Source organism: Pseudonaja textilis, chromosome 1, assembly GCF_049901715.1.
Source record: "Pseudonaja textilis isolate UNSWEBS1 chromosome 1, rPseTex1.2, whole genome shotgun sequence".
NCBI classification, from domain to species: Eukaryota; Metazoa; Chordata; class Lepidosauria; order Squamata; family Elapidae; genus Pseudonaja; species Pseudonaja textilis.
Window position 1 is genome coordinate 187,780,637 of NC_141990.1, and position 12,983 is coordinate 187,793,619.

At 38.4% G+C, this 12,983-nt stretch overlaps 2 protein-coding genes across 6 annotated transcripts in view; one reads left to right on the top strand and one right to left on the bottom strand.

Annotated features, from left to right (window-relative positions):
- Positions 1-9,426, top strand: part of SLC25A12 (solute carrier family 25 member 12) — a 51,847-nt gene extending 42,421 nt beyond the window's left edge. For both annotated transcript variants that reach the window (XM_026697058.2, XM_087919941.1), the window contains exons 16-18: positions 1,085-1,243; positions 6,193-6,283; positions 8,812-9,426. In XM_026697058.2, the coding sequence (XP_026552843.1) occupies positions 1,085-1,243; positions 6,193-6,283; positions 8,812-9,001 (440 nt within the window). In that variant the 3' untranslated portion in view covers positions 9,002-9,426. The remainder of the gene's footprint in view (positions 1-1,084; positions 1,244-6,192; positions 6,284-8,811) is intronic.
- A 2,296-nt stretch (positions 9,427-11,722) lies between these two features.
- The window catches only part of DYNC1I2 (dynein cytoplasmic 1 intermediate chain 2), a 43,412-nt gene continuing 42,151 nt past the window's right edge, over positions 11,723-12,983 (bottom strand). For all 4 annotated transcript variants that reach the window (XM_026697062.2, XM_026697059.2, XM_087919943.1 and 1 more), the window contains one exon: positions 11,723-12,816. In XM_026697062.2, coding sequence (XP_026552847.1) covers positions 12,703-12,816 — 114 coding nt within the window. In that variant the 3' untranslated portion in view covers positions 11,723-12,702. The remainder of the gene's footprint in view (positions 12,817-12,983) is intronic.

Below are 12,983 nucleotides of genomic sequence, written 5' to 3' on the forward strand. Positions count from 1 at the left end.
GTGAAAACCCCAATTTAGGCAGTTTTCAATTCAGTTTTGGGAAGCTGTACTCATATTAGTTGGAAGGAGAAACTTTTAAAATATTTCTGTAAAAGAAGAAAGCAAATTCGTCCTTGTTCCTGGTGTGGAAAAAAAAAAAGACAGTTATTTGTGTATTTGAAGTTTCTCCTCTCCATTCCACTGGCGGTTCTCATTTAGGCGCATTGCCACTCGGTTAGGAACAATATATTAAGCCAGTTCTTGTTGATCATGTGAGGTCCCCTAAGTTTCATATATGGTTACCTAGCAACCTCCTCCTATCTAAGCCCGTGTGGATATAGCACTCAAACTGATTGAGAGCAAGTAAAGGACTGACATTTGCTTGTAGGAATTGCTCTTTAGAATTCGTGCAATCTACTGTGTTGCTAGATTTGCAGTGAAAAAATATTCAGAGTGGGGGGTAGGGCAGAAGAAATGTGGCCCAAACACTTTTGGCCCCTCCTTGTCCAATACAGGTAGTCCTCGACTTACGACCTCAATTGAGCCCAAATTTTCTGTGGCAGAGTGAAATATTTGTTAAGTGAGTTTTGCCCCATTTTACTTTTTTTATTTTTTATTTTGGCCACAATTGTTAAGTGAATCAGTGCAGTTTTTAAGTTAGTAACATGTTTGTGAAGTGAATCTTGATTCCATATTGATTTTCCTCGTCAGAAGGTCACAATCACTCTGGGACACTGCAACCGTCATAAGAATGAGTCAGCTGTCAAGCATCTAAATCAAATGACCATGGGAATGCTGCAACAGTTGTAAATGTGAAAAATGGTCATAAGTCACTGTTTTTCAATGACGTTGTAAGTTTGAATGGTCACTAAGTAAACTGTTGTAACTCAAGGATTACCTGTACAGTGCTATTTAAAACCTATCCGTGTTATTCAAAGTTATGGGGAGCTCCTCCTTTGTCACAGCTCTGAATGAAACCTGAAGCTATGCTAACCCTGAAGCTGTTCTAACTACTCAATACTTCCCCTGGAGGTATTTCTACATACTATTTCTTGCTTTTGGTAGTGCTTAGCTACCACTCAGCTGAAGTCCATTTCTCCCCAAGGTGTACCTGCGGCTTCTTTGGTGACTCCTGCTGATGTCATCAAGACGAGACTGCAAGTGGCTGCTCGGGCTGGTCAGACAACCTACAGTGGAGTTATTGATTGCTTTGTGAAGATACTTCGGGAAGAAGGACCTTCTGCCTTTTGGAAGGGAGCTGCAGGCAAGAAAAGGATTTCCCATCTTGATCAGTAGAGAACTTAGCTATATTAATGAATGGTATTAAAATTGTGAGAGTGAGGGATCCAGCCTTGCAGCTGTTTCCACCTCTGGCAACTTCAGATCCATCTTCACGTTTCTGTCAGCACATTGAATGTACAGCTTCATCGGTGGGAATGGAGGACAACAAGGTGATGGTTTACAGGATAGATTAGAGATTCTAGTTTTCACAGAATGCCATAAACAGATTTGGGGTAAGATTTAGCTTTAATTGTGTTTGAATGCTGGCAAATATGCATACGAGCTGATTGATTACTACTGTTTTTATTATTATTATTTTTTATAAAAAATTTTTATTGTTTTTTAACACACAAACAAACAGACAAAACATAAAAGCATCAGCTCTCCCGTATTTATATACAAACAGTGAGTCGGTTGGTTCATCAGTTTTGTGCATTCATTTCGTAGTCACAATTACCATTACCTTATATAATAACTCTTATTGTCAATACAAACTTATATATCATCATATCATTATTAAAGAAAAGAGAGATTTGACTATACTTTTATTCAATCATGCCTTATGAGATAACTATATTTTAAATAATTTATTCTATAACAAATCATATAGTCGTACCAGTTCTATCCTAAATAAAAGAAAAAAAGAAAAGAAAAGCCATTATATAAATATAATATCAAATACCGAAAAAAAAAGAAAAGAAAAGTGAAATCAATATTATTCCTTATTGTCTAACATTCTAAATATTCTATTTTTGTATTTCATCATTCAGCCATTGATAGAAAAGATCCCAAATTATATAAAATTGTTTATCTTCTTGCTCTCTAATTTCAAAAGTCAATCTACTCATCTCAGCACATTCCAATATTTTCTTTATAACTTCTTCCTGCAATGGAATTTTCTCATTTTTCCAATTTTTTGCAAATACAATCCTAGCCGCAGTTAATACATTTACAATCAAATATTTCAACTCTTTACTATAAACATCTGGTAAGATTCCCAATAAGAAAAGCTCCGGTTTCAAGTCTATATGCTTCTTTGTCATTTTTTCCAACCACATGCGGATTTTAGTCCAATATTTTCTAGCATCCTCACAAGTCCACCACATATGGTAGTATGAACCAGGTTTCTGATGACATTTCCAACATTTTTCGGATTTGTTCTTGAACATTCTTGCTATCCTTGTCGGGGGAAAATGCCACCTGTAAAACATCTTATACAAGTTTTCTTTATAGGCTGTAGACATTGTCATTTTATAGTTTTGCAACCATAATTTCTGCCATTTCTCTAAGTCAATCCCATATCCAAAATTCCTCCCCCAGGCAATCATAGTTTCTTTAACTTGTTCTTCCTCTAGTTTAATTTCCAATAAGTAACCATATAATTTTTTAATCACCTTTTCATCAGTACCCATCAAAATCTTATCTAAATCAGTCTGTTTATCATAAAATCCCTCTGTTTTGGAATCCTCATCATACCTTGAATGTATTTGCAAATATGAAAACCAATTCATCTGTATACCTTGTTCCTCTAATTTTTGTATCGATTTAAGTTCACCCTTTTCATCTAGTAATTCCCCATAGCTAACTGTTTGTTCCTTTTTATAAGTTATAGGGTAAGAAAACGCTTCTATCGTCGATAACCAAACTGGAATTTTCAAATAACATTGTTTTTTTGTCTTCTCCCAATTTAACCACAAAGACTCCCGTATATAATGTCTTCTAAAATAACCCTGTGTTTTGGTTCCCTTATACCATAAAAAAGCATGCCAACCCAACAACAAATCATGACCTTCTAATGTCAAAGGCTTCCCCTTGCAAATAAATAAGGGTTAAAAATAAAAACCTTACTAGAATAAAAATATCGGGTAATGCTGATGGAGGGGGTGGCGGAACTAAAAAAAAAAAAAATTAGAAAAAGAAAGTAGGAAACAATATACTGCCCTCTGCTTAGTTATCCAAGGCTCTAATTATAACTCCCTTCTCTTTCCCACAAGCTTCAAAGCTAAACCATAGATATTTAATTATAAACAAGAATCCAGAAAGGCACCTGTAATAATATTCTACAGGGCTCTTTCCTCTATCTTATCAGGAAATGTCCTTGAGAAGGAGTCTTTCACATCTCTCTCCAGTTCAAGTAAAATATTTCCAAGCCTCTAGTTGGCAGTGTTACAAAGTTTCTTAGTTCTCACTTTCCCCCCTCCTCTCAGGACAGCGTAATTAAAATAATAAAAAAAAAAGCCCGCAGGGAATATATAAACATATATAAAAGGCAAAAAAGAAGAAAAAAAGAAAAAGTAACCAAAGGGAGCCTCTAGCCTTAGAAAAAATTAGAATATAAAAAATCCAAAGGGAGAATAAAATATATAAATATAAAAAGAAACAGTCCAGTTATCCAGTAAGTAACAATGAAGTCCGGTAGCAAAGAAAAAAAAAAGCAAATAAAGCCTCGCTTTGACGTCTCCCTTGAAAAAAAACGCCGCTTAGTCAGTTTTGTCAAAAAAAATCACACAGGTTTCTTCTAGTAGTCAGAGTGAACTTTCAAAACTCAAAAAATTAGATAAAAAAAGGTTTCTCACCCAACCGACAGACTCTCTTTCAGACCCGTTCTTTCTGGAGTTGCCCCGACTTCAGCAGCATGGAGGCTGCCTCTCCGCTGCCAGCAAAAAGAGCTTCTCCCGGGTCATCCAGGGATTTTGCGATGTCCCCGGAGTCCACAGGATACGCTCTTCACGATAGCTGTCCCTACGAGACAGCATAGGTCCGTTTGGACCGGCCGGAAGCGAAGATATCGGCTGCAATCGAGGAGCTCGATTGCAAGCCGTATCGTTACGGCGCCAGCTCCTCCCAACTCCACTACTGTTTTTATTATTAAGAGAGAAAATTGGATGTTATATTAATTAAGGACTTAATACACCTGCCTATCTCAGCAGAGGATTCAAACCCATAAAAAATAGAAACCTTGTCTGCAAGAGTGCGATCCCCATCAGAAATAAAAATGGAAACTCACAGGATTTGGGAAGCCTTAAAACCCATAGCAATTCCATATTAGCAAGGTCAAGCTGAAACCTTTCTCCTCCACCCTGACCTCTGCAGTCTCCAGATACTGGAACAGATACTGGAACAGCATCGGTTAATTTGCCTGGGGCAGAGATGCGTAAATTGGGCATCATTAACATTTCATTTATTTACTTAGAAAAATAGTTGTTCAGTTATCTTATACAAGACAATACTAGTCCTCTCACAATAATAATAAATAAAAACAAAACAAATATAACAAACCCACCCTGAAACAGAAACATGTATCCAAACACAGGGCTGCAAAATCACATAGTCTTATAACTTCCTTGGCTAGGATAGGAGTGAGCATACTGGTGACTTTTTGCTCTGTTTCAATGGATCACTTCCCTCTGGGGCTTTATAGGAATAAAAAAGGAAAAGAATAGTTCCTGAGAACAGTGCCTGCCCAATGTATTAGCCTCTCTCTGGAGATACAGGCAACGCCAACTCTACTGGCCTTAACAGTAGGCCATGGAAACTTGACTCTAATAGAAGAGAAGTAAGTCAAATATATGTCATACCCCATTGCTTGTTTATAATATAGACAAATGTTTACAGGGACGCAGGAGGTTCAGGGCAGGAATATGCTTGTATTTTTGTAACCGGTTATATGGTGGTGTTGGCTGGGAACCCAAATGATTTGCAGTGTATGTGAGATAGAAGCAAGGCAGAATATGGAATAATTAATTAATTAATGTATCAAAAACCAAAGTAGTTGTATTTGACAGGGGAAATGATCTGAACAATTGCAATGTTTTAGTAGTTGCCATAAAAAGGCGGGGGGGAAGCAAAAGTACATTCCAGCTCTTATCTTTAAAAGATTGTAACTAAAATACCAGAGATTTTGCCCGTGAATATAGTTAATTGGAGACCGTGAATTATGACACCCAGCCGGTGAACGTGCTCAATTGGAGAATCTGGTTTATGAGACACCCTGGGGGAGGGGAGAAACAGGGTCACAGATGACTGTAAATTACATATTGGCTTCATGCAGGGCAGTGCCAGTATGTCTCCTCTAATGAATCCTTTGAACTTTCTTGAAGTTTGGCTCGAGAATCATGATTTAATTAGAGAAATTGCTGGAATTCTGACATGCAAAGCATATATAAGTGGCAACCCCTCTCCCCCCAAAAAAGAACTAGAGCAAGTAGAAGAATTTACTTTTGTAGATTTTTTTTTCATAAAAAAATGGGATGGAGGATGTTTAAGATGTAGAGATGCATATAAAAATAGTGGCTAATGTATGATGTTTGTTGCAAATAATGTGTTTTGCAAGAAGTGAAATGACTGGGTTTTTTTTATGAACACCTGCCCATTTTGTTACATAGAAGGGAGGATCAGAGAGATAGGAGAATGCAAAGCAAATTGAGTGCAGTTGGTATAGGTAAAACAAGAAGTGGTAAAATGAATGCTTGATGAATGTGGATTAAGTAAAAAAAGTGAATGACCAATTTAAAGAAAAGTATGTTGAGGTGACCTGTTTATATAGAGAAAATAAACAAGAGTTGAGTGTCAAGCAAATATGAGAAGGAAGAGTGGATGTCTTGAGAAGAGGGAAATCATAGTGGGATGGAGTTGTAATTCTTAGAAAAAGAGAGTTGGGACAGAAGTAAAAATTTAAAGAACAAAAAAAAACAGTGCATGAAGTGGTTTATGGACATGGCGAAAGCAACTGTGGTTTCAAGTACTGAAAATTATAGAGTGGTATTTGTGAATGGCGGTCATGTAAACTAAATTTAGCTTTCCTCTCATCTGTTATCCTTATTTTGCTTGTTATTTCTTATTCTTTCTATGCTTTCCATAACAGTGGTTATGAAAGAGGGGAACAATGTTTTCAGTATATGTGTGTTACGCTGAACTCTTCTTTTTCAACAGCCCGAGTGTTCAGATCCTCACCCCAATTTGGTGTTACTTTACTGACTTACGAACTTCTGCAGCGCTGGCTCTATGTGGATTTTGGAGGCATGTAAGTATAAGTGATCCTCAAAATTTTAAAGAATGTTGACATGCACCAGCCTGTTACAATTCTTTACTGATGTAGCTCAGTAAATTGTCTTTGTTTTTATAAGTACAGAAAATATCAGGTAAAAGCAATATGTATCACAAGGAGCTTTCCTATTCAGAGAAAGCAGTGCCTGTATCAAATAGTGTACAATTAAAGTTTCATGAAATACTTTTATGAGGAAGGTGCCATAGTACGGTAGACCAGCTGGTTCAAACGGGACTGGATTGGATAGAATTCCAAGTCAAATTTTGTCCTCAATGTCTGGTTCTTTAGTGCCACAGAATGAACTACAACTATAAAATGACAAAAGTTGAAGAACTTCCACCCCCATATTAGATAATTGTCATAGTGCTATTGGAAGTTAAGTAGAATTTTTACAAATATGGATAAATAGTGGAGTAATAAATGAAGAACAGAGTAACTACAGCCCAGTGTACTTTCTCATCACATGGTTAAGGCTATTTACACTAAACACACTCCCCACAAAATGGGCAGGATAGGCTACTGTATATAAACAGGGAGCAAACCCCATACTCGCACCCAGGTGGGATTCAAAAATTTTAACAACCGGTTCTGTGGGCGTGGCTTAGGTGTTGGGCATGGCTTGGTCATGTGACTGGGTGGACATGGCTTGATGGTCATGTTATTGGCTGGGCGTGGCCAACTCAATATCACTTACATCGAGGCATGCATCTCCTCTCCTGGCCTCTCATGACTGTGGGGATGCTGCAACAGTCGTAAGTGTGAAAAATGGTCATTGGTCACTTTTTTCAGTGCCATTTTAACTTTGAATGGTCACTCCACACAAGCAAAGTACCAGCAAAGGAGGGGAAAAAAACTCCAGAGACGTTCCTGAGACAGGAAGTCTAGCCCTGCCAGGAATGTAATAAGGATTAATGGAGAGGCAGTTTCTGTAAGCAACACCAGAATGTTTCCTTCCTGCCTTCCTTGCAGGATTAGGCCAGTCATTTCTTCTAATAATGGGTTCTCCGAACTGCTTAGAATGTTAACAACCGGTTCTACTGAATAGGTGCAAACTGGTAGAATCCCACCCCTGCTCACACTGATGTTGCCTAGTTGCCTATTGGTTGTTTGTGATTAGCACTGATGATGTTACCCAGTTGGGTAATGAAACACCTGCAAGCAAACAACCAAGCTCAGAGAGCACCAAGGACTCCATAAAATAAAAATATTTGCATTCCTATTTCATGGAAAAAGGACATAAAATAAAAATTTCAGGCAGCCTGATATTTTGTATGCAGGTTTTCCCTTGCAAAAAAGAAAATGAAATTGATTGGAGCTTGCTTATTTTATTCCTGCTGCCTTGCCTGGGTCACTAAAAGGGAGACCAGCATTCCCTATGGGATCCACTAAGGCAGAAATGTCAAACTCAAGGCCCACGGGCCAAATCCAGCCTGCAGGGTGCTTACATCTGGCCCATTGGCTTGCCCTGGAAACAGTGAAGGACCGGCCCATGGTGGCAGATGGTTGCAGGCCATGGTAGCTGAAAACAGAGCTTGGGAGCCTGTTTGTGCAGGCAGAGCGCTCTGGCTGCCACAGATGCCCCCGACACGAATGACATTGAGCTGGCCATGCTCCCCCCCCCAGGTCAAACACAACCCTCATGCAGCCCTCAGTGAAATTGAGTTTGACACTCCTGCACTAAAGTGTTGTAAGTTAGGAGGGTTAAGGTTCCTTCCACTCAAGAAAGAGCTCTTCTTCAAATTTCAGGCAGTTTGGTTTAGAAGAGGTGACTGTCTGGGATAACAAGTGAGTAGAACTGATCTGGAAGAAATGAAAGCATCTTGTGTGGAAGTGTCCCAGGGTGGATGATTTTTTTTTCCAATTACCAAATTGGATATTAATCAAACACTGCAGTCACTGCACAGTCCTAGTTGGCATGTACATGAATGTACACATCCACACAGAGAGACAAGCTAAAACTACAGGCCAGAATTAAGGAGAAACAGGATTAAACCCAGAAAATAGTGATCAGAAATATGTTAGATAGAAACCAAAGTATTTGCTTTATAATCTAGATTTATGTATACCAAAATTCTTTCAGACAGCAGCTTTAATGTAAACCATCTGTTCAAAACAGAGCTTCTTGGAAAGAAGGAACATGTATTTTTAACATTTGGCCTGATCTTACATAGATTTGCATGGTTATGAATTTCCTAAGGGGAGAATCACCTGGCCTGGATTTACTTACACCTAAGCCCGGATAGTAGCTATGTAAGAGGATGGTGATAAGCATGCGATCAAATATACACTTTGTAAACAAGCCATAAGCATAAAACTTAGCAGTGACAAAAAATGAATTCAAATTATTGGCTTTGGTGCTGTAAGTCATAGTTCTTTAGTTATATATTTGTGAGCCAAGCCCCTGTTGTGGCCAGTGAACCAGGATTAAAACAGAACATGCTGTAATACAGTTATGCTAACAGCATCTCAATGTGGCCAATGTTTGCTTGTTTGTCTCTTACTAGCAAGCCCTCCGGCTCAGAACCTCATCCCAAGTCTCGAATCTCAGGCCTTCCTCCTGTTAATCCTGATCACCTTGGTGGGTACCGGCTTGCCACAGCTACTTTTGCTGGAATTGAAAACAAATTTGGGCTTTCTCTTCCAAAATTTCGAGCATCGAGTGCCACTCCTGTGAAAACCAAAGCAGCAGCTTGAATCCTGAGCTGACTTTTCCAGCAAGCAAAAGTGGCCGCAAAGGACAGATCCGAGAACAGTCCTTGGCTCTCCAGCCAGCTGCATGACACTTAACTGAACGGAGACTGAATCACTGGCTTCTTTCTATACAAAGATACAATTGTCGTTCGCACACAGGAGATTGATTCGGGCTTTACGATCAAGCCATTGATCGCTTCTCCTCTTTTGATGGCTTGAGTTAGTACCCAGGGCTTGGCTTTGCACAGCTTGCACTCCATGTTACTGTACATATTGTACATCTTTGTACAGAGACATCATTATGGCATTGAAATTGCAGTTGCATTTCTAGAAACAGATATTGCAGTTCTTAAATAGTTTGAAATGTACAGACTGTTTTGAAAGTGTTTTACTAAGAATCATGTGACAATAAAATGTATTTAAAACCAGGGCCCTATAGTGTTTTTTCTTTGACACCAAATCTTAAAGAGACTAAGTTTTAAAGAAGGTAAAATTAACCTAGCAATGTTGCTCCTCAATAATATTCTAATACTCTGATGTTTAGTTGTTTTTTTTAGGAGTATGTCTATAATTTTTAAAAAGCCCAAAGAAGCTGAAGAATTAGTAATCTCTCTGATCTCCCCATTATAGATTGGGGGTGGTGGTGGTGGGAAATGCAGCATGTTTTTAAGACCTGGAAATGGGGTTTAATTGTTTTGCTGGTAATTAGGTGAATGCAAGGAGAGGTACTTAAAGATGAAGCCATGGCAATATGCAAGGGCAACAGAATTTCAGGCAATGTACCCTTGTGACTATTTCCTCCTTAATTGGGGGCTTCTCTACAAAAGGAACTCTGCTGTACACCCATAAGCTCCTGTATGCAGATACAGCTTTCAAAAATTACAGTACAAAAGTGCGAGATACAAAATGCAAGACTTATTTAGAATCAGGTTCTCTGTATTTGGGAGATCAATACTGAGGTAATAAACCATCAACAATTCAATAGAGCTGGTTAAAATCTACTGCTCAGATACCTGATCCAGACCTCAGGCAGATGCGGTAAACCCATCAAAATAGAGGCACCACCATTCCAAGCAACCAATTAATAGACACTCCAAGGAAACTTCCAATCACCACCATCCTCAAGTCTACATCTTACAAAAACTGTTAAGGCAACTCCCTCCCATCACTTCTGAATTGTTACACTTAGGAAGCCTCATTGAGGAACGGGGAAAAAAGCCTGCCCAAAAAAAAAAAAAAAAAACCCTTCCTAAAGACTGGAAAATCTGGTTATTAATATGTGCAATGAAGCTGGATCTATCACTATTCCAAGAAATCCATACGAATGGAAGACTTTTTACAAAATCTTGTTTTAAAAATATCCGTCTGTTATAGACAATATTTTGTATCTACTGAATGAGGATCTTTTTAAAGGCTCCAGCTGAACAAGACCATATTGTGTCCTACCCTGAAGTAAGCAATTTTATTCCTCTATTGGCTACTCTTTTTTAAATAACACTGATGGCTGCAGAGCGCCTCATGATATCATGATGGGAGAAAACAGGATTGAAATATTCAGCCTTCTGTATATAGTGGCAGATAAGGCAAGACTTTTAGGGGCCAAAATCCACCCCAAAATTAATTTGGGCTTATTTGCAGATGGGCTTATCTATGAGTAGGTACCTGTGGTTGTTCCCACAGGTTCTTTAAAATACCATATAGCTCTTATATCAGTGGCCCCCAGCCTTTTTTGTTCCACGGCCCGGTACCGGCATCACAAAATGATCCGCAGCCCGGTACCGGCATCAGCACGCATGACAAGGCAAGGCGAGCGACCGGCCAGCCAACTGTCCCCCGCTTCTCCCCGCCACCTTCAACTCCTCCTTTGTATCTTTGTCGATGGGCTTCGCTTCGGGACGGTCTCTCGGCTCGCCTTGCCTTGGGTGCTGAAAGAATCCTCGCGCCTTAGTTTCATTCGAAGCCCCACCCCTTCGATGAAACTAAGGCACGAGGATTCCTTCAGGACCCAAACGCTGGTTTCGAACCAGAAAAGCTCACCCGGAAGCACTTTCTCATCAAACAAGATGGTGGCGCCCAGCAAACCGGCGGCCCAGTGGGAAATATTCCACGGACCGGTACCGGTCCACGGCCCGGTGGTTGGGGACCCCTGTCTTATATACTTGCAGATACTCCAATGTGGATGAGCAGATCCTCTAATGTTTAACCCCAAACCATGAAAAATGCACTAATTGCTGATAAGCTAATTGTGAAAATTAAATCATACAAAAAATTTGAGGGTAAGATTATCCATAAGAGACACATTTTTTCATGACACTTGGGTTAAAAATTTCAGAGTTAGCAAATCTACCAATGGGCTTATCTTTGAGTAGATAGTTTTTCTCCAGTATTCATGGATTTATTTTACCCACCCTGCCCCACCCCCAAACATATCCCCCAAATATGCCATTTTACTCAATTAAAAGGTTTATGTGTGACATCCAAGCCACAGGCTGCCCACCCATTCTAAACAACTATATGTAAAATCCTGTAAGCAGTTATTTCAGAAGCAATTAAATTACACATGCAAAAAAGTCTTATTACACAGGACAGTAACTGGCATTTACAAAAAAATGAAACTACCATCAATGGCAAAATCAACAATATAGCAATGCAAAAGGTTAAGATAGCTTACGTTATGGCGAATTTGCTGGTTAGTTTACAAAATGTTACAAGTGTACTAAAATATTTTATTTTAAGCTTTATTTTTAATATTCCCACAAGTAATCTAAACTGGATGGAAATTAGATAATTTATTCTATTCCTGATTACATGAGATTGTTGTGAATTTACCATATAAAAATGAAGTGTTGCCTCTTAAATTTTAGACTGCCCAGTCAAATCAACAGATTATCCTATGGTCACAGGATTTCAAAAAGATTTCATTTTTTCTGTTTGGGTAGAATTGTGCAAGCTATATCCAATTCAACAATTTAAGATGAAGTCTTAAACCTAAGAATCATTTTGTACCCTTCCTTTTTTTATAGGCATAAATAGAAAATACATTTTAGATTCCTTTTCCCCTATAAATCTCCTTGCGTGAATTATTAGCATGTAACACAATCCTATTTTTAAAAAAATCAAGTCTTTAAATGGTTACATATGAGAAAAACATCATGTATTTTATTTATAAGCCTTACAAACTACACAGATTTAACAAAAAATCCAAGGGATTTTAGAAATTTTCCATTAATTAAAAACAGTTTAATAGATTTTTGTTATTCCTTTACATGATCTACCACCATGGGAGCCTACTGTATAACAATTGGGATAAAGGTTGCTGTGAACAGATACATGTGTAACTAACTTTAAGCAGTTCCATAATCCCCCCCCTCCCCCAAGATAGGTTTACATAACTTACTTAAATCCTATTGAAAGTTGGACAGCCTAAGTAACTTTAAATATACAATGTAAGTAGTGTTTCAACTGAAGATACAACTTGCCAAGTTAGGATAAATATTAATATATGCAGATTAGATTAAGAATATGTGATTTAGCTTTTAAAAAGCAACTTCACAAGATCTGCTTCAGTAATCTTTATGCACTTGTCAAATCCATAGTTGACTGCACGTTTTCACTTTCCAGTTGCTTCTGCAGGCTAGAACATGCTATTACACTGAAGCTCTTAGCTCTTGCCCAAATTCACGACTAGAATCCATTGTGAAATTTTAAGAAGGAATTCGAGTTGCTGCTTCCTCTTCTGCATCAGCTCTGTTTGCATTAATTTCAGCTAATGTCCGACCAAAACGGGTCCACTCATCACTTCGGGGAACAGCAATTTGCTGTGGAGAAATAGTTACAGGGGAGGTATTACTAAACATATGAATATACTGTTGTTGTTGTTTTCAATTCAAGTATACATTTCTATGTTCCCTGAATTTTTATGCACATGAAAAATTTCTTTCAACACAAAGAATAGGCTCCATCTCCATTACAATGAGGAAATGAC